The 22,708-nt window shown below is 41.0% G+C and overlaps 1 protein-coding gene across 2 annotated transcripts in view; it reads right to left on the reverse strand.

The window, feature by feature from the left end:
- HSPA4 (heat shock 70kDa protein 4) overlaps window positions 1-22,708 on the reverse strand; it is a 55,536-nt gene that overhangs the window by 24,595 nt on the left and 8,233 nt on the right. For both annotated transcript variants that reach the window (XM_011969241.1, XM_011969240.1), the window contains exons 2-7: window positions 17,340-17,397; window positions 14,830-14,970; window positions 11,844-11,966; window positions 8,729-8,828; window positions 7,928-8,061; window positions 5,143-5,387 (exon numbers count right to left, since the gene is read on the reverse strand). In XM_011969241.1, coding sequence (XP_011824631.1) covers window positions 5,143-5,387; window positions 7,928-8,061; window positions 8,729-8,828; window positions 11,844-11,966; window positions 14,830-14,970; window positions 17,340-17,397 — 801 coding nt within the window. The remainder of the gene's footprint in view (window positions 1-5,142; window positions 5,388-7,927; window positions 8,062-8,728; window positions 8,829-11,843; window positions 11,967-14,829; window positions 14,971-17,339; window positions 17,398-22,708) is intronic.

Consider the following 22,708-nt stretch of genomic DNA (forward strand, 5'->3'; position numbering starts at 1 on the left):
TTTGATGCGGATTTTTTTGGTTTTGTTTTTGAGAGGGTTTCCCTCTGTCGCCCAGGTTGGAGTGCAGTGGCATAATCATGGCTCACTACAGCCTCCATCTCCTGGGATTAAACAATCCTACAACAAAATTAGGTAACGACATATGCCCACAAACCTCAAAATACATATAGGCAGAGACAAACCACCCACAGTTACAATTCCTGCTTAGTACCAGCTCTGTGCAAAATAAACAGAAGGAAACAAAAGGGTATATAATTGGCCTGAAAACTCCAGAATAACCTAACTCAGAGGGCCAAACTGAAACAGAAGCTGAAATCAGCAGGGGTTGGCATGTTTCAAAACAAGTATAAAAGGCCCTAAAACGAGGTATTCAGGGACCAGAGCAAACTGAGTCCAACCTAAAGTTACCTTCAAAGAAAAAAGAACTACACTGAAGAAAAACTACTGATTAAAAAATCCAAACTAAGCAGGACAACACAGTAAACATACAAGAAGATAAGAGGGAGGGAAAACATCTCAGAAAGTTAAGCCACATTTTTAAAACATTTCACAAAAACAAAAGAGGAACTCACACTTATAAACTCTGCACTTTGAGAGGCAGAGGCGGGTGGATGACTTGAGGTCAGGAGTTCGAGACCAGCCTGGCCAACATGACGAAACCCCATCTCTACTAAAAATACAAAAATTAGCTGGGTGTGGTGGCGAACACTTGTAATTCCAGCTACTCAGGAGGCTGAAGCATAAGAATCATTTGAACCCAGGAGGCTACACTCCAGCCTGGGTGACCTACTGAGACTCTGTCTCCAAAAAAAAAAAAGAACAGGCAAATCTATAGAGACAGGAAACATACTGGTAATTGCCTAGGGTACGGAGGGAAATGGAGAGTAAATGCTAATGGGTACAAGGTTTCTTTTTGGGATGATAAAAACATTCTAGAATTAAACAGTGGTCACAGTTGCACAACCCTGGAATTGTACACTTTAAAATAGTAAGGTTTTATGGAATGTGAATTATATCTCAATAAAAGTGATACAGGAAATGAAAGAACAAATCAGAATCAGAAAAACCTAATAAGACAGGCAAGGAAGATCCAACATAATTATGTAGGAATTCCCAAAAAAGAAAACCACAACACTACAACAGATAATATAATTCAAGAAAACTTAAGAAAATTTAATTAAACTTAGATTTGTAATGTCAAACTATATAACAAAAAGGCACACTATGTACCTGGAAAAAAACTGATGCAAAATAATCAACATCAAAACATACTGTAGTAAAATTATTGAGCTTTCTTTTTTTTTTCTTTTTGAGACAGGGTCTCACTCTCATTATCCTGGCTGGAGTGCAATGTGGTATGATCATGGTTCGCTGCAGCCTCGACTTACTGAGCTCAGGTCATCCTCCCACCTCTGCCTCCCAAGTAGCCAGGACTACAAGCGAATGCCACCACATCAGGCTACTTTTTTGTATTTTTAGTAGAGATGAGGTTTTGCCATGTTGCCCAAGATGGCCTCGAACTCCTGAGCTCAAGCCATCCGCCTGCCTCAACGTCCCAAAGTGCTAGGATTACAGGTGTGTGCCACCACACCCAAAAGGACTTTCAAGAAAAAAAAAAAAAAATCAAAAACATTTGGGCATCTAAGCAAAAAGAACAAGTGACAAATATCTAAAAACTATGCTGTCACACTTTGACAGCAATGTTATACACCAAAAGAAAATAGATTGTTACTGGCTGAACGCGGTGGCTCACACCTGTAATTCCAACATTTTGGGAGGCCGAGGCGGGCGGATCACAAGGTCAGGAGATCGAGACCATGCTGGCTAACACGGTGAAACTCCATCTCACTAAAAATACAAAAAATTAGCCGGGCATGGTGGCAGGCGCCTGTAGTCCCAGCTACTTGGGAAGCTGAGGCAGGAGAACGGCATGAACCCAGGAGGCAGAGCTTGCAGTGAGCCGAGATCGTGCCACTGCACTCCAGCCTGGGTGATAGTGCAAGACTCTGTCTCAAAAAAAAAAGAAAAAAAAAAATAGATTGTTTCTGCATTTAAGACACTCAACAAGATAAGAAAAGCTAAGAAGGTTCTATCCAACTACAGTGACTTTTAAGTATAAACATGGCAAATTGTCATCAACATGCAAGAACTTAAGGAACACTATTCACATGTGCTATCCCTTAGGAATCTGCAGGAGAATGCACTTCCAACATCAAAACAATGAATTAACACAAAGCTACTAGTAATCTACTAAAATAATCCAAAAAATTGAAAATAAGTGCTGACAAAGATGTGGAGAAACTGAAACCCAGTACAGCACTGGTGGGGTAATCACTGAGAAATACAGTTTGGAGATTCCTCAAAAAGTTAAACATAGAACTGCTGTATAAGCCAGCAATTCCACTCCTAGGTATATATGCAAAAGACCCGAAAACACGTACTTGTTCAAAAATGTCCACAGCACTATTCACAATAGCTAAAAAGTAGAAACCCAAATGTTCATCAGCAAACGAATGGATGAATAAACTGCAGTATTATCCATACAAGAAAATAACATCTGCCCAAAAAAAAAAAAAAAATTAAGTACTGATACAGAATGTGGATGAACCTCAAAAACATTACACTGAGAAGTTAGAACAAAAGAAGTCAAACACATATTACATGACTCCGCTTATATGAAAAATACAGAATATATAAATCTACAGAAACAGAAAATAGGCTGTTGATCACCAGGGACCAGAGGTAAGGGAAAACAAGAAATAATCACCTACTGGGTATGAAGTTTTATTCTGGGGTGACGAAAATGTTTTTCCATTACACAGAGGTGGCCATTGCACAACCCTGTAAATGTACTAAATTCCAGTGAATTGTTTACTTTAAAATACTTAATTTTATGGTACGTGAATTTCACCTCAAGTTTTTTTTAAGTGAAGAAACCATTAATTAAAAGAAATATGCTGTCAAAAAATCCAGTTTCATCAATTTAAACAAAGGTGAATATCAAAGACTAAAAGGCACGGTTATCTCACACCTGTAACCCCAGCACTTTGGGAGGCTGAGGCAGGCAGATCACTTGAGTCCAGGAGTTCAAGACCAGCCTGGGCGACATGGTGAAACCCTGTCTCTACAAAAAATACAAAAATTAGCCAGGCGTGGTGGCATGTGCCTGTCGTCCCAGCTACTCAGGAGGCTGAGGCACGAGGATCATTTGAGCCCAGGAAACAGAGGGTGCAGTGAGCCAAGATCACACCACTACACTCCAGCCTAGGTGACAGAGTAAGATCCTGTCTCAAAAAAGCAACAACAATCACACTAAATGAAGATTATAATGTAGAACATATAAGAGCTATGTATTCTGATGATGTAGATACAGTAGAACTTTTTGGGTTTTTTTTTTTTTTTTTTGAAGACAGCGTCTCACTTTGTTGCCCAAACTAGAGTACAATGGCACGATCTCAGCTCACTGCAACCTCTGTCTCCCAAGTTCAAGCGATTCTCCTGCCTCAGCCTCCCAAGTAGCTGGGATTACAGGCGCCCGCCATCACACCTAGCTAGTTTTTGTATTTTTAGTAAAGACAGAGTTTCACCATGTTGGCTAGGCTGGTCTCAAACTCCTGACCTCAAGTGATCCACCTGCCTCCCAAAGTGCTGGGATTACAGGAGTGAGCCACCACGCCCCACCACAGTACAACTATTTTTATTTTTATTTTTTTTGAGACAGAGTCTCGCTCTGTTACCCAGGCTGGAGTGCAGTGGTGCGATCTCAGCTCACTGCAAGCTACACCTCCCGGGTTCACACCATTCTGCCTCTGCCTCCCCAGCAGTTGGGACTACAGGCGCCCGCCACCACACCCAGCTAATGTTTTGTATTTTTAGTAGAGACGGGGTTTCACCGTGTTAGCCAGGATGGTCTCAATCTCCTGACCTTGTGATCCACCCGCCTCTGCCTCCCAAAGTGCTGGGATTACAGGTGTGAGCCACTGTGCCCGGTCACAACTATTTTTAAAAAACAGCACACAGGCAAATTCAGTTTTTAAAAAATTTGAACTACTTAATAAGTATCTACTTAGCTCTTACAAACGTGTAACATTTCACTAACAATTTCTGAAACATATTGGCTTACCTTCAGACTTCATGGAACACACATACACACACACAAGACTGCTGCTTAACAAAAACGAAAGCCATCTCTTGCAAGTAGGGGGAGAGGTGACTAAAAATTTGGATACAAGGCAACAATAAACACCATTTCAATTTTTTTACAGATAGCTCAGGCACACGTCTCCAAATACACCACCAGTCTTGCCTAAATTCTACCAGTAGAGTTCACAGTCAAAAGAACATCTTACTCCCATCATCCAAGCAACCGAACCAGGCAACAGTAACACTCTGGGTGTTTCTGAGGATAACCCCGAAATGTCAATTACCCAGAATTCTTGCAGCACTATACAAAAAGAGCTGTCACCCTCAAGTGAACCCAATCTTTCAAAAAGAAAAATTTCAGGCTGGGCGCAGAGGCTCACACAGGTAATCCTCGCATTTTGGGAGGCTGAGGCGGGTGGATCACCTGAGGTCAGGAGTTTGAGACCAGCCTGGCCACCATGGCAAAACTCCATCCCTACTAAAAATACAAAAAGTAGCTGGGCGTGGTGGCAGGCACCTATAACCCCAACTACTCGGGAGGCTGAGGCAGGAGAATCGCTTGAACCCGGGGGCAGAAGTTAGTGAGCCGAAGTCGTGCTGCTTCACTCCAGCCTGGGCAAAAGAGCAAAAACTCTCTCAAAAAAAAAAAAAGAACAATTTCTTAATCACTGGGTAAATTCTTTTCAATTTAATTCTGCATTATAGCCCTTTGACCTGATTTTATGGAAATTTCATGTATGACAAATGCATATGTAAAGAACTACCAACATGTTGGAATATCCAATTAATCAGAACAAATACATTAGTCTACATTATTAGAATAACCAGACCCAACTTTTCATAGAAAGCAGGGTCCTGAATGGTTTCTAATTTTTAAAACAGAACCAAAATTATCATATAACCCCCATGATAATTTTAATAACAATTAGTCAATTTAAGGTTAACATATGTAGAGAAAACTCACTGAACATTTTAACATCAAAATAGTAATATACTTACCTATTCATAGTTCCAGATACATCAACATCATTCATAAAACATTCAATGCTCAAAGGGAGATCTGAAGCATTTGCACTCATCAATTTCTTGAGTTTCTCACACTCCTGAGAGAGTCGTAATAATGCACGGATTTTGGACTTAATGTCTAGCTTGTATTTCTTCCCAAATTCTTCACAGAAGTGATTTACTAACACTTCATCAAATTTTCTACCTCCCAATGTTGGGTCAAATGCAGTGGCCAGAACCTCAGGGAAAAAATGAGAATTAATCTAACAATGAACCAATCAATTCTGAAACAGATGGATATATATTTACCCGGTAAGTTGCTTATTTAAAAAAAAAAAAAAAGAGGGAGGGTTACATTAAGGTTAAAACAAGGCAATGTATACATCAGTTAATCCTTATTACGACCACACTGTAAAAATAGGTACTATAATCCCCAATTTACAGATAATGCTACAGACCTAGACAGATGAGATAAACTGCAGTTCACAAAGCTACTAAGTGGTAGAAGTGGAATTCAAAGCCAAATCTCCTTAATTCCAAAGTCTATGCCCTCCCCACTACACCAGTCTGACTCCCAATAGCAGTTACATGTCCAAGGTAAAATATACTAACGTGTCATGTACATACTTCTAGTCTACTCACTATCACAAAACTGAGTAATACCAAAGGCTCAACTCTCTGCAGTTTACTACCAAAGGATTTGTTACAGCCTTAGCTCACAGCAATGTGTTTCTATTTAACCTGGAAGTCTAATTAGCCTGGGTTACCCGTTTTCAAATCTCTAACAGATTAGAAGCAAACTAGATCTAATTAGATTCAGAAATAGAAGTTAGGCTAAATAAGTGATGACATCCTTATGAAGGAATAAAACCAGTAAAAACAAACTCTTCAAAGAATGCTAAACGTCATGGGGGAAATTTTCTTAGTATGTTAAACTGAAAAAAAAAGACAGGACACAGAGCTAAATATAGTGACTCCAATTGTTTTCTTAGAAAACTAGAATGAAATACACCAAGAATGGTAAGATTGTAAGTAACTTTTATTTATTTATTTATTTATTTATTTATTTTTTTTTTTTTTTTTGAGACAGGGTCTCACTCTGTTGCCCAGGCTGGAGTGCAGTGGCACAATCTCAGCTTACGGTAGTCTGAACCATCCAGGCTCAAGCAATCCTCCCACCTCAGCATCCCAAGTAGCTAGGACTACAGGCACACATCACCATATCCAGCTAATTTCTGTATTTTCTTTGTAGAGACAGGGTTTCGCCATGTTGCCCAGGCTCTTCTCAAATTCTGGGCTCAAGCAATTCCCTGACCTCAGCCTCCAGAGTAGCTGGGACTACAGGCACACCACCACACCCAGCTAACTTTTGTAGAGACAGGGTTTCACCACGTTGCCCAGACTTTTCTTTACACATAAGTGTTTTCCAATTTGGGGAGATTTTTGTAATGATTATTTTTGTAATTTAAAAGTAATCAAAAGGATTGGAAAACTGACAGGTAACAGGTGACACTGAAGGACAATTTAGAAAAACAGAAGCAGATGGCTACTAATACACATCACTCTGATCCAAAGCCAGGCTAAATTATGACCAGAGTCTTCTGTTTAAAAAGATGAAAGCATATCATAGATCTTAGAAATTCTATTAGTGATTAAAGTTTAAACACTGAGAATTACATTTGGCCCACCACTTATAGCTGTAAAAAAGCAAAATCACAAATCTCTCATTTCCCAATTATCTAAAAGATTCGCTTTCCTTTTATTTAAAAACAAAACCACCTAAAAACAATATAAACCAGAATATAAAGTGGAAATGTCTATTTTTCAAAGAAACAAGATCATAACAAATAAAGTCTCAAAATGCCTCCAAAATTACCAAATATTTAGTTTGGGGTAATCCCTCTCCACCAATCTCCAATGGATACAAGGGGTTCAATTTAGACTTCAGCACCAAGTATTTTAATATGCATTTCAAATAATTAAAACAAACACTTGAGAAATCCTTGGTTATTCACCAAATTCTAGATAAACTCATCTAGACAGAGAATTTTATACCTTACTGTGGAACTAGCATAAACCAGCAAACTCAACTGTGACAGAGATCACCCTCTGGCCCCTCCTTGCCTTCCATACTTCTGTGTGTACAAAACCGCTTACACTTTAGGCTTCCTAGAAATCTATAATTTCCAGTCCAGTTTGTTTTGGAATCCAAAAGAAACTCCTTTTCCAGAACACTCAAAACCTCAAGAGGACAGAGCACCTGTACCACCCTCTCAATCCCCAGTGTAAAATTCACCAAGGAACTACACGTTAAAAAATCCTCCTGCTGGGCATGGTGGCTCATGCCTATAACCCCAGCACTTTGGGAGGTGGATCACCTCAGCCAAGGCAGGTGGATCACCTCAGGTCATGAGTTCAAGACCAGCCTGACCAACATGGAGAAACCCTGTCTCTACTAAAAATACAAAATTAGCCAGGCGTGGTGGCACATGCCTGTAATCCCAGCTACTCGGAGGGCTGAGGCAGGAGAACCGCTTTAACCCGGGAGGTGGAGGTTGCAGTGAGCCAAGATCACGCCATTGCACTCCAGCCTGAGTAACAAGAGCAAAACTCTGTCTCAAAAAAAAACAAAAAGAAAGAAAAAAAATCCTCCGAATAACCCTGTAAGGTATGCATTATTTTTCCCATATTGTAAAATGAGAAAAAATAGTTGTCTCTCAAAATTTCATAATTACCATATAGTAACACAGTCTTCTGGGGAAAAGAAAAACATGCTTACTTTCAGTTTTCCTCTATTAAATGCACATACAGAAACTTGATAAGCAGAGTGGCCCATGTCTACAAAAACTACATTTCTTGGTTTCTCTTCTAAGGCAGGAAGATCTTGCTTATAGATTCCATATGCAAGAGCAACTACAGAAGAAAAAACACAAAAATTAAACGTAACAACATCTAAGTAAATAAGATTCATTTAAGCAGGAAAAAAGAGGTTTTATGTATAACGAACGCAACTACATGTCTTATGTTTTAGAAATCAAATTCTTTATAAGCACTATATAATTTATTCAAGAAAAAGATTATCTTCCAAGAGTTAAATACTGACATTCACTTAGACTGCCTTAAAGCTGCCAATGGACTCTAGCACAATTTTCCCCAAGCCATTTCCCCCATTTTCCAAATATATTTTCCTGGATTTCTTCTACCCCTATGCTATGTTTAACATCCCCACATGTTCTGTCCATGAGATGCTGCTTAATGTTCCACTCCTCTGACTCTACCAGTCCACAAGTCTAAGAGAAGACCAATCTTTAACCGAAAGCACTGTTCCACACGCTAAGTGTGCTCCTTCCCCAAAAAGCATGTGGTTAAATACCAAAATGCATGCTATAAGGTTACACAAAAAGTACTGGTCAGATTAATTCTTCACAAGTGACACAGTGTCCAAAAACACCATGACACAGGTGGTAAGCAAGAGTAGCAATGCTGAAAGCAAAATAAAGAGCAAGAAACCCTAGAGTTTTAAAATTTCACAATCTTCAATATTAACCAAGTCAAAAAATTAATCAATGGTCCTCCTTACCTGCAGTGGTTTCATTCATTAATCGCAAGCAATTAAGACCAGCAATCTGTGTTGCATCCATCACTGATCGTCTTTCTGCATCAGTATAGAAACAAGGAACCTACAAAAAAAAATGAATGTTTACTATATTATAGATTCTAATTTTAGTTAGTAAATTCCAAGAATGCCATCAAATACCTACAGCAATTTATTCTGTATATGATCAAGAAAATATTTCAAACTCGTAGGGAAAAGTTAGCGTATTTAGTGTTAGCGTTAGGATACACAATAGCCATACCATTACCTTACATACACAGATTACATGGCAGACCAAAATACCAACAGCTAAAGTAGTGACTGCAGAGAAGAGTTAATATAGAGGCCAGAAACTGCTATCCTTAGAAAACGCCTGCTTGCATGTTGGTCCTTGCCTGGCATCTAGGATCTTGATTCACAAACAGTTCACTAAATCAACAGAAAAAATTTCCCTAAATGATTAAGAGTGGCTCACTGTACCTAAACTGTTTATACAAAAATGTAGCTTGTGCTGACTACCGGCTTTCCTTCTGGGAATCTCAAATTTTGGTTCATGCTAGGTATAGGGTACCAATGTGACTGACCCCCGATAAAAACCCTGGACTAGCCACGCACGGTGGCTCTTGCCTGTAATCCCAGCACTTTGGGAGGCCGGGGTGGGTGGATTACCTCATGTCAGGAGTTTGAGACTAGCCTGGCCAACATGGTGAAACCCCATCTCTACAAAAAATACAAAAAAAAAAAAAAAAAAAAACCACTAGCTGGGTGTGGTGGCACATGCCTGTAATCCCAGCTACTCTGGAGGCTGAGGCTTGAACCTGGGAGGTGGAAGCTGCAGTGAGCCAAGATCATGCCACTGCACTCCAAGCTGGGAAACAAGAGCGAAACCCAGTCTCAAAAAAAAAAAAAAACCCCTGGACCAGGCTCAGGCAGAACTCCTGTGGTAGAGGACATTTCACCCATATTGTTACAACCTGTTGCTGGAGTTAAGCACATGCTGACTCTGGGAAGCTTGTGCCTGGTTTCCTCCAGACTCTGCCTCATGTGCCTTTTCCCTTTGTTGATTTTGCTTTGTATCCCTTCACTATAATAAATCTTAGCATGAGAATAGCCATATGCGGCCGGGCGCGGTGGCTCATGCCTGTAATCCCAGCACTTTGGGAGGCCAAGGCGGGCGGTTCACAAGGTCAGGAGATCGAGATCATCCTGGCTAACATGATGAAACCTCACCTCTACTAAAAATACAAAAAAATTAGCCAGGCGTGGTGGTGGGTGCCTGTAGTCCCAGCTACTTGGGAGGCTGAGGCGTGAACCTGGGAGGCAGAGCATGCAGTAAGCCGAGATCACGCCACTGCCCTCCAGCCTGGGTGACAGAGCAAGACTCCGTCTCAAAAAAAAAAAAAAAACAACACAAAACAAAAAACGAGAATAGCTATATGCTAGGGCCTGTGAACCCTCCTAAGCAAATTACCAAAACTCAAGTGTGATCTTCAGGCCCCGCCCAAACATGACTCTTACCCAAAACCAGAAAAGACACTTAGGCATTCCAATATTTTACATATATTTTACTCCCACACAGAGTGTAATGCAGGAGCAAAGCTAGGGGCACTAGATGGAGGAATGGAAACAAATCTGGGAGACCAATGGAGAGGCGAGGAAAGGTAGGAAACATCTAAGAAATACAGCATCTGGTGTATCAGCCACTGGGGAATCAAGGTCACTGAATCTGAGCTTTTTAAAGGAACATAGCATTTTTATTCTTCTATAAAGAATAAAGCCCATTCCCAGAATGGTGTACACAACTATAATCCAATTCTTTCTGACAAATGTCAATTCTACTTTACGATAACCAAGGACCAAGGAATCCGTCAGGCAACAGACTCTGGGGTGAAAAAGCCACCTAACAGTCCATGCTTTGCCAATCAATGCACCAACATTAAGACAAAAGAGGCCACAAAACTAAAGTATCAGGTAACAATTGCAGAATGAGGAGATTCGGTGCCAAAGCCAACGTAACCATACATATTTCAACAGTCCCTAAGGATTCCGCCATACTAAAGCACAAAGCTACAGCAGCCAGGTTTTCATCTTAACAGACATATGCAAAAGATAAAGTCAACTGCTGCCATGTCTTTCTGTTTTTTGGATAATTTTTTTGAGACAGGGTCTCACTCTATTGTACAGGCGAGAATGCGGTGGTGTGATCACAGCTCACTGCAGCCTCAAACTCCTGGGCTCGAATGAGCCTCCCAAGTAGCTGGGACTACAGATGTGCGCCACCACGCTTTTTTTTTTTTTTTTTTTTTTTGTAAAGACAGGGATCTCATCATGTTGCCCAGGATTGTCTCAAACGATCCTCCTGCCCTCGCCTCCCACAGTGCTGGGATTAAACCACCAAGCACAGCCCTTGCCTTTGTCTTTAATGCTAGATACCAACAGCAAATACAAATAGAGAACAAGTGCCATTTACAATTGGGGGTATTCAACTAATTCAACAAATGAGTGACTACCCTGTGCTATGCTAGGCACTATGCTAGGTGGTGAAAAAAATCCAGGAAGAAGTGGGCAGGCTGAGATGAATGTACCTTGAAGAACAGAAGAGATTTAAATAGGCAGAATAACAAAGGAGGCCTGAGCAAAAGCTAAGCAGTAGAAGAGAGTAAGAAAATGAACACTAGTTTCATAATTTTTTTTTTCTTTGAGACAGAGTTTCGCTCTTGTCATCCAGGCCAAAGTGCAATGGCACCATCTCGGTTCACTGCAACCTCAGCTTCCCAGGTTCAAGCAATTCTCCTGCCTCAGCCTCCCAAGTAGCTGGGATTACAGGTGCCCACCACCACACCCAGCTAATTTTTGTATTTTTAGTAGAGACAGGGTTTCACCATATTGGCCAGGCTGGTCTTGAACTCCTAACCTCGTGATCCACCCACCTCGGCCTCCCAAAGTGCTGGGATTACAAGCGTGAGCCACTGCGCCCAGCCTGACAAATTTTTTAGATAACCATTACAACCTGAGACAAAAAACTTTACTTGAAATTAGCAGCTTTCTTCTCTCTGCTTCTTCATGCAAATTCCCAATAATGTATAGGGATCAAACTCACCGAAACAACACAGTCAACTACAGGCTTCTTAAGCACACTTTCGGCTGTCTCCTTCAGTTTGGACAAAAGCATAGCAGTCACTTGCTCAGTGGTAAAATTTCGCTCTTCCTCCATATATGTCACCTGCAAGAAAACAACAAAAACAACAAAGAGGCTTAGACTTATTGTATTTACTTCTTCATGTCCTAGTCCTAAAAGCTAAAATGAATAATGCCTCCCATTATCAACACAACATTATCTCAAGAGGGGGCTGAAAAAAAGCTAGTTTTGCAAGTAATACCTTGAAGGTCACTTTTAGTTTTTTTTTTTTTGGAGGCAGGGTCTCTCTCTGTCACTCTCTCTCTCTCTCTGGAGTGCAGTGGCATGATCACAGCTCACTGGAGACTTAACTTCCTGGGTTTAAGCAATCCTCCTGCCTCAGCCTCCCAAGTAGCAGGGAGCAAAAGCGCACGTCATCACACCTAGCTAATTTTTTTCTTTTTTTTCCTTGTAGAGATAGGGTTCTTGCTTTGTTGCCGATGCTGGTCTCAAAACTCCTGGCTTCAAGCAATCCTCCTGCCTCGGCCTCCCCAAGTGCTGGGATTACAGGCATGAGCCACCACACCTAGACTATTTTAGCTTTCAACCAAACACGATACTTGGAGATGAAGGACCACAACGTAAAACGACAAATCTTAAGAAAAGTTCCTTTGCAAAGGCAAATCAGTGTAGCTCACCATAACCCACACTGTCCCTCCATAAAGAGGCTGCTGGTAGAAACTATTTTACTATCTGACATACTATGTATATTTTAATGTGTTTACTGTTTATTATCCATCTCCACAATTAGGATTCAATCTAATATGAGGACATGCATTTGTCTGACTGTTCACTGCCATAGCTCCAGCACCTAGAACAAGACCTGGCACAATAAATACTGGTTGAATTAAATAATAAAAGATAGGCTGGGTGCAGTGGCTTACACCTGTAGTCCCAGCATTTTGGGAGGCTAAGGCGGGCAAATCACTTGAGGTCAGGAGTTCAAGACCAGCTTGGCCAACATGGTGAAACCCCCTCTCTACTAAAAACACAAAAAATTAGCTGGGTGTGATGATCCATGCCTGTAATCCCAGCTACCAGGGAGACTGAAGCATGAGAATAGCTTGAACCCAGGAGGCGGAGATTGCAGTAAACCTAGACCTTGCCACTGCATTCCAGCCTAGGCGACACAGCGAGATTGTCTCAAAAAATAAAATAAAATAAGTAACAATAATGAATGAACAAAGCTTCAAGATAAAGCCCTATTCCAGATAAAAGTCTGCAACTTTGGTAACAGTTATGAATTTTAAATGTTGAAAGACTGCCTAAAATAATCCCATCCCATCCCACATGCCCATATTCCCCAATTACAATCCAGAATAGAACATGTTGCTCTCTTCTTTTAGCTGCTGCCCTAACTCAGCTTGCGTGCCACCTTCTCACTCCCCAACCCAACCACAGTTTATTCTGGTTTAGAATTGAACAGCTCTTACTATATTGCATGATAAAGATAGGGAAATATCCCTCCTGGTGCCCTTTCTAAATTATCTCTTTCTTCCCTGCTATTTGCCTAATTCTGAGGTCAATTCCTCCACTTTTAGACTTGCAACTACTTGTTTCCCAAATCTTCTTCCTAGTCTTTTTCTTCTTTGGTTCTTGCAATGCTTATGACTAAATCTGCCAATATTTATCCTATTTCTTTTGTAACTAGTAAGTACTGCCCATTCCTTCACCTCCCTTTTTAACCCCTTTCTCTTTCCTGTGCTTCAGCTTCATCTTTTACTATCCCATTCAAACTGTCCTTAATTACCACAGATATTTTAAGTAAACCCAATCATCATTCTTTAGTTTTCAGAATTTTTCACTTCTAAATACAACTAAATTAACGGCTACACTGCAACAGTAGACTACCTTCTTCTCATGGTTCTCAACATCTCCTGGCTTTCCAGCCTGTTCTCCTGATTCTTGGTCTCCAAAACCAAATATCGCCATAAACTCACCTGCCTGGAAAGCCAATCACGCCTCTACTCCCCGCTTGTGGATTCCTCTTACTACCTCTGAGTACAAGAAAGGCAAATGTGTCCACCCTATCCATCTCCCAGCCTCTTACGTCTTTTCTGTGATCAGTTCACTGCATACTTCACAGAGACTCCACTAGATGTACCAGAGATAAAGACCAAACTCACTTTTCCCCAGAAGAACATCTCTTTCTAAATTAAGTCCTATATCCAAGAGTATGTCCATCTATTTGCTAGTGACTTAAAACTGTGATTCCTGCCGGGCGCAGGGCTCACACCTGTAATCCCAACATTTTGGGAGGCCGAGGTCGGCGAATCACAAGGTCAGGAGTTCGAGACTAACCTGGCCAACACGGTGAAACCCCATCTCTACTAAAGATGCGAAAAATTACCCAGGTGTGGTGGCACGTGCCTATAATCCCAGCTATTTGGTAGGCTGAGGCAGGAGAATCACTTGAACCCAGGAGGCAGAGGGATTACACGCCTGTAATCCCAGCTACTTGGTAGGCTGAGGCAGAAGAATCACTTGAACCCAGGAGGCGTGAGCCAGGATCACGCCATTGCCCACCAGCCTGGGTGACAGAGCGAGAGTCCATCTCAAAAAAAAAAAAAAAACTGTGATTCCTTTGCCTACTCTTCCAGAAGTCATTCCCTAAAATCACACTAAAAAGGCCACTGCATCAGTGAGCAAAACAAGCAGCAATGGCAGTATTAACTTCCAATCATCACTATCCAGGCATCCAACCCATATTAAGAGCACCACCCACGGCTCCCAACCAAAATCCAGATCATTCAAAAAATGTCAAATAGTCTTCACCAGAAGAAAACTTTTCCTAAGCATCTGTAAGCATTTTCACTACAATCTGACATCAGAAAGGTACAGATAGATATTGAACTGATAAAATATAATACTGCATTTTAATTATAAGGCATTAACTTGACAACCTTACCTTTATACCTGTTAATCCTGTGGGCAACTGCACAATATCATATGCAAGGTTAGATTTTTCTGCCTCCACAAATGGATCAGAGAATGCTCGGCCATGGAATCTTTTAAATCCTTGGACTGTGTTCTTGGCATTCGAAATTACCTAAGAGAAAGAATATCAAAGAGTGGAAAAACTACTAATAATTTTTTTTTTATTTCAACAGCCTCATATTAAATTAGCAACATTTTAACTTTATACAGTCTCCTTGGTTTCAGTTTCTTCAGACACTAAACTTTTCTAAATGGTGCCCACTAGCATGTGAAGTGAGGGATGAGGGATTTGCACGGGTCTCAGAGCGGCAGGGCTGAAAACAGAGCCCTGCTCTTCCTATATCCCATGAAGTCAGGTCATTACACGTGTATAAGTATTTTCCGTTCTTAAACTTCTAGTAAACATTTACATAAAATAACTTGTAGCCTTTAAAAGTTGCCCATAGTTTATGGTTGAAAGTTTCCAGGAACCAACTCAGCAATACATAAATTGATTCAGAAATTCTAGTTAAGGCCGGGTGTCGTAGCTCACGCCTGTAATCCCAGCACTTTGAAAGAGGCCAGGGCCTCATTTGAGGTCAGGAGTACGAGACCAGCCTGACCAATATGGTGAAACACTGTCTCTACTAAAAATACAAAAAATTAGCCGGGCATAGTGGTGTGCACCTGTAATCCCAGCTATTCAGGAGGCTGAGGCATGAGAATCACTTGAACCTAGGAGGTGGAGGTTGTGCTGAGCTGAGACAGGGCCACTGCACTCTCAAAAAAAAAAAGAAAGAAAGAAAGAAGTTCCAGTGAAACAAATTTCTCATAAAAGAAAAAAATATACTAAGTACACAAAAATGAACACAAAAGGATATTGGGAGACTATTATTTGTAACAGCAGATGCCTAGAAACAACCTAAATGGTTAGTAACAGGGAAATGCTTAAATAAATTATAGTATATTCATACAATGAAATATATAATACGTAAAAGTTTTCAGAAGGTGGTAAGACAAATGTCTATATGATTTTCGAATAATGGTTGAACAAGTGATTTTCAAATTCCTTACACTTTTTTATCTATGTTTTCTAATTCCTCTAGAATAAGCTATCACAATTTATGAAGGGAAAATGCTGACAAAAACATTCAAAAAATTCCAGAATGACCATGACCTTCTGCTTAAGATTTACAGGCTCCTCCTCCCAATGTAGGAGATGTAAAAAGCTCCTGTATCCCCTAGATGAAAGGGAACACACAGAAGTCCTTTTGTGAAACAGATGAGGCCTCCCAAATCATGTCTTCCTTGAGTAAGCTGCCAAACAGAAACTCTGTAACACAATAACTGTATCAACCTAGAACTGGGCAGCCAGTTTAGTATAGTAACTGTTTCTCAATCATGAAAAGCAAGTTTAAAAAACAGGAGCCATCCACTCAAATTTCAGAAGGAAAGAGATCTCAAAATGGTTCAATATTGTCTACCTGCTATCTCCTAAAAAATCTCTAACACTGTGAAAATGAACTATAAAACATCCAACTTAATTAAAACCAATTGGCCAAGTACCACTTTTTTAGGCTAATAAATTTTAAGCCCTGCCCCATTCAAAAACAGATTCACCCTATAGGGTTGCTCCAGGTTGAACCATAAGAAGGTCAAACATGCAACTCTTTAATTTTACAGATATCTCAGACACTTAGAATACAGAACTCTTGGGGTTCTGCTGCTCTGGTTATTCAGAAATCAGCAACTACATCAGGTTCCTGGTTTACAGAGTAAACTAATGGCAAGTCCTTTGATGTATTTCTAGAGGTATGCTTTCCTTCCTTGAGAAACTTGATTAATAAGATCAACACTTACCTTATATATGAGTAAGATGAAAGGCCCAACAAGACAGACTTAAGGACCATGTAAAATATCAAGGAACAAGCAAGCCTTGCTTAACAAGATCTGGACAAAATACACCCTGGCAGTTTGCATTAAACAGATTATACTGCTAATGCTATTTTAAGGCTATGTGCTTCTCACTGACGCAGTGGTCCCTGGGTATCTGCAGGGGATTGATTCCAGGGCACCCCTTGAATTAGACCAAAATCCACAGATGTTCAAGTCCCTATACAAAATGACACAGTATTGGCCTATAACCTATGCACATCCTCCTGTATACTTGAAGTTGTCTCTAGATTACTTATAAGACATAATACAATGTAAATGCTATGTAAATAGTCGTTACACTGGATTGTTTTTATTTGTATTTTTTATTATTGCAGTGTTATATTTTTTCCCAAAAATGTTTTTGATCCACAGTTGTTTGAATCTACAGATGCAGAACCCATGGAATTCTGAGGGCTGACTGTCCATGAGAACAGAGAACAGGTGTGTATGTCAGTTGTATACCCAGGGTCTACCAGTGCTAGGTACATAATAGGCATTCAACTACTTGCTGAACACATGGATGAACAGAAGAAATAAGTCAGTTTAGGAAAAAAAATGAAACTTTACCTGACTTTTAGCTGCTGCTCCAATTGAACGATTCTTAGGACCAAAAGAAATGCAAGCCCTGGAAGACAAAACACACACTTTAAGAACTAAATCTTACTGCAATGATAAATCCAAAAGCATAGCAGGCAAGATCTGAGTGTCAGCTAAAATGTCATATATTTTAATGGTACAAATCTACGATTTTGACCTTTCTATTGAGTAAATCTGTCCATGGAACGGGTTGCCTCTTACAACTGAGTCCTGACATTTACATGCTGGAGCACAGGTCTGATGTGATAACTACCTGTAAGAGAGGTGGACTAGACAGTCTCTACCATTCTCTAATTATTTTTCAAGTCTCCTGTTCAAAATCCCAGTATAAAATAATGTACCCTCATATCAATGTATCAATTAACATTTTTAAGACAACTCATAACTTCACCAAGAATATAGTCTACAAACCCTGAAAACAACTCTCGCCCTATTAAATAAGTAAAAAAGTAATTTTTCCAAAACTAGTTTCCAGGCACTCAATTTTATTATTTTTTTAAGAGTCTCACTCTGTCGCCCAGGCAGGACTGCAGTGGCCCTATCTCAGCTCACTGCAACCTCCACCTCCCAGGTTCAAGTGATTTTCTTGCCGCAGCCCCCCAAGTAGCTGGGATTACAGGCATGCACCATCACGCCCAGCTAATTTTTCTATTTTTAGTAGAGATGGAGTTTCACCACGTTGGTCAGACTAGTCTCGAACTCCTGACCTCGGATGATTCACCCATCTTGGACTCCCAAAATGCTGACATTTACGCGTGAGACACTGTACCTGGCCAGGACTCAGAATTTCTGACAAGGAACTTCATCCCCACTTTTGAACATTCTTCTAAATCACCAATTCATACAATATCTCCTGATTTAATCTATTTACTGCTTCTTTTAGAAAGGCGAAACTAAAACCTGCTTGAAGGTTAAAAGAAAAAACGCCGTGCTTATGCTCAAAAAGCGCGGTGGCTCACGCCTGTAATCCCAGCACTTTGGGAGGCCAAGGCAGGCAGATCACGAGGTCAGGAGATCGAGACCATCCTGGCCAACATGGTGAAATCACATCTCTACTAAAAATACAAAAATTAGCTGGGCGTGGTGGCACGTGCCTGTAATCCCACCTACTCAGGAGGCTGAGGCAGGAGAATTGCTTGAATCAAGAAGTGGAGGTTGCAGTGAGCCAAGATCGCGCCACTGCACTCCAGCCTGGGCAACAAGAGCAACACTCCATCTCAAAAACAAAACAAAACAAAAAAGCATAAATTTGGCTGGGCGCAGTGGCTCAAGCCTGTAATCGCAAGATTTTGGGAGGCCAAGACAGGTGGATCACTTGAGTCCAGGAATTCAAGACCAACCTGAGCAACACGGTGAAACCCTGTCTCTATTTAAAAAAAAAAAAAAAACACACACACACAAGGCTGGGCACGGCAGCTCACTCCTGTAATCCTAGCACTTTGGGAAGCCAAGGCAGGCAGATCATGAGGTCAGGAGATCAAGACCATTCTGGCTAACACAGTGAAACCCCGTCTCTACTAAAAATACAAAAAAATTAGCTGGGCATGGTGGCAGGCGCCTGTAGTCCCAGCTATTATCACCAATTCATACAATATCTCCTGATTTAATCTATTTACTGCTTCTTTTAGAAAGGCGAAACTAAAACCTGCTTGAAGGTTAAAAGAAAAAACGCCGTGCTTATGCTCAAAAAGCGCGGTGGCTCACGCCTGTAATCCCAGCACTTTGGGAGGCCAAGGCAGGCAGATCACGAGGTCAGGAGATCGAGACCATCCTGGCCAACATGGTGAAACCACATCTCTACTAAAAATACAAAAAAATTAGCTGGGCATGGTGGCAGGCGCCTGTAGTCCCAGCTATTCGGGAGGCTGAGGCAGGAGAAGGGCGTGAGCCCAGGAAACGGAGCTTGCAGTGAGCCCAGATCTTGCCACTGCACTCCAGCCTGGGCGACACAGCGAGACTCCACCTCAAAAAAAAAAAAAAAAAAAAACTTAGCTGGGCATGGTGGTGAGCACCTGTAGTCCCAGCTATGGCGGATTCACAGGGTGGGGGTGGCTGAGGCAGGAGGATCACCTGAACCCAGGAGGCTGAGGCTGCAGCAATCTGTGATCATGCTATCACACTCTAGCCTGGGAGACAGAGCGAGCAAGACCATAGTAAATAAATTTATCCAGGGTCATGCAATCTGAAAGCAATGAAGTCAGGACTGTAGGTGATGTCTAAAGCTTTGACTCTTATCCTCGCTGAACTCCTGATTCTTCCAAGTCAACAGAGTAAATAAGAGCTCTGGAATCATACTGCCTTGGTCCAAATCTGACTAAATTAGATGACCTATTAATTTGGCAGAAACATAAACTTAAGAGCCCTGTGGAAACTGGTAGAATGCTGGGCCTCCCTGGGCTTCAGTGGTCCTTTACAACCAATGGCGAAGAATCCCTGTGAGCCAATCTCCCAGGGCAGCTACAGGAAGCCACACCTTCTATTAAATGACAGGAAGAACAAATATGGTATACCCTAGGACCTCATCAGAATTCCTCCAAATCCTAAGCTTTTGGGCCTAGAAAGTGCTGTGAGTAGCCCCTCAAAAGCAAAGGTGTCAAGCTCTGCCTTTCTGCAACTATGTCACCAATCACTAAAACAAATAAAATCTTTTAGACACTAGATGCAAATAAACAAAATCCTCAGTACCAAGTAAATGTCACTCCTCTCAAAGCCTATACTGCCCCTTAGGAAATTGCCCAAGGCAATCTTACCCACTTCCTCCACCTCAAAAAGGCTGCCTAGCATAAGCCTAACAATTGGCACACCTCCATCTTTCTAAATACCACCAGATCTAAATTTCTAAGGTATATCCCACCATAACCCCAATCACAACATAATGAAACAGCAATGTTACTCATCTTCCATTGTTTCCTGCAGCCCTTTTTCAAACCTTTATCTCCTCAAAACAATTACATTTCCCAACTTTCCTGCAAATCCTGCTGTAGGGTTAATTTCCTATTCTACATCAGTAACTCTGAAACCGTCTTGCTTCCAATTACCTTCCTAACAAAACCAACTACCAACAAACAAAAATCTATATTCTTTAATATGGAACCTAAGGCTTCTCCCAACCCAATCCCTTTTCCAGCTGTATTTCATCCACACAATCAACCCAAGTTGAATAAAGTATCCCAATCTTCCTGCTTTTATGTCACTTTTTACATCTGAAATGCCCAGTACCTTCATGTATTCTCTAGAAATGGCATCCATTTTGTCTGTAAAGCCTTCTCACCCCACCCCGACCCACAAATAAAAAGTAATAATTTGCTGGGCGCGGTGGCTCAAGCCTGTAATCCCAGCACTTAGGGAGGCCGAGGCGGGTGAATCACGAGGTCAGGAGATCGAGACCATTCTGGCTAACACGGTGAAACCCCGTCTCTACTAAAAATACAAAAAATTAGTCGGGCATGGTTGCGGGCGCCTGCAGTCCCAGCTACTCAGGAGGCTGAGGCAGAAGAATGGTGTGAACTCAGGAGGTGGAGCTTGCAGTGAACGGGGATCACGTCACTGCACTCCAACCTGGGTGACAGAGCGAGACTCCGACTCAAAATAAAAAAAAAAGAAAACATGCATGCATTGCATGTGAATGTATTGTTGTTTAATGAAGCTTTTCAGTTGTGTGTGCGTGTACCAGGTCTTAATGAAAAATGTAAAATCCGAAGTCTTCTGTTACAGATACATGCTGTCTAATGAAGCAGCCACTAGCCACATGTGGCTATTTAAATTTAAATTATTTAAAACTAAATAAAATTTAAAACTCAGTTCTTACAGTCAAGGTTGCAGTGTGCTATAATCACGCCACTGCACTCCAGTCAGAGTGACAGAGTGAGACCCTGTCCCAAAAAAAAAAAAAAAAAAATACTGTTTCACCTACTGGAACTGAAACCCAGTCAGCTACCTTTAAAATTATCTATTGATGTGGGATTTAAAAAAAAAAAAAAAAATACTACTTCCATTAAAAAAGGACAACTGAAAACAGAGTATGATCAATTTGCTGAATTGGGTCAACATGTAAAACAGCGCCAGGCGTGCTGGCTCACGCCTGTAATCCCAGCACTTTGAGAGGCCGAGGCAGGCAGATCATCTGAGGTCAGGAGTTTGAGACCAGCCTGGACAACATGGTGAAACCCGTCTCCACTAAAAATACAAAAATTAGCCAGACATGGTGACGCGTGCCTGTAATCCCAGCTACTCAGGGTGCTGAGGCAGGAGAATCACTTGAACCCAGGAGGCAGAGGTTGCAGTGAGCCAAGATTGTGCATTCCAGCCTGGGTGACAGAGTGAACTCCGTCGCAAAAAAAAAAAAAGTAAAACAGCACAAATTGAAGGATTTTGAAAACTAAAAGCTTACATAAACCTAATATTTAAATGAGATGAATACTCAAAAATAATAACTTGAATATTAGCGCTAGCACTAGAACCTAATTCAATGCTTTTTAGTACAAGTTTACCGTAGAAAACTAGAAAAGTATGAAGAAAAAAAATAAAAACTATATATACTTCCACAACCCTCCCCCCACCACAGAGGGCCACTATTAACATTTAGGTAAATACTCCTATGTAATCCTAATAAATCTAGTAAGTCCTTAAAAAAAAAAAAAAAAGTAAAACTGATATACCACTATCAGTTTGCTTCTCCTCAATAAATGCTCTGAAAAGTCTTCAATGGCTGAATTATTCCTTGAGGATTTTGACATGGAATAAGCAAGACAAGAACATTCAAAGGAAATACATCTACTACTTTCCAGTCAACAAGAACTTTCAAATTTTGCACAGTCTACATCCCTGATCCCTATCCATAGCAGGAATCCTCTCTCATCCAAGCAGGTCAAGCTTCCTTGTTTCATAGTTCTCATTACAGAGCCTTCTGTGCCAGGTGGTGTGCTAAGCAGCCTACACTTGATAATCCTAAATTCTCTGAGAAATGGGATTCGTATAGAGGAAGAGCTGATTCAAGTCAAGTCAATGTGCCCAGAAACGTATTAGAGTCTATGATTCAAAATTAGGACCGTCAGACTCCAAACCCCATGTATACACACATTTTGGGTTTTTTTCTGGTTTTGAGACAGGGTCTCACTCCGTCACCCAGGCTGGAATGTAGTGGCTCCATATCTGCTCACTGCAACCTCCACCTCCCAGGTTCAAGCAATCCTCCTACCTCAGCCTCCCGAGAACCTGGGACTATAGGTGTGCACCACCATGCGTAGCTAATTTTTTTTTTTTTTTTTTTTGAGACGAAGTCTCACTCTTGTCACCCAGGCTGGAGTGCAATGGTGTAATCTCGGCTCACTGCACCTCTG

The sequence above is a fragment of the Mandrillus leucophaeus genome, unplaced genomic scaffold, assembly GCF_000951045.1.
Source record: "Mandrillus leucophaeus isolate KB7577 unplaced genomic scaffold, Mleu.le_1.0 Scaffold88, whole genome shotgun sequence".
NCBI classification, from domain to species: domain Eukaryota; kingdom Metazoa; phylum Chordata; class Mammalia; order Primates; family Cercopithecidae; genus Mandrillus; species Mandrillus leucophaeus.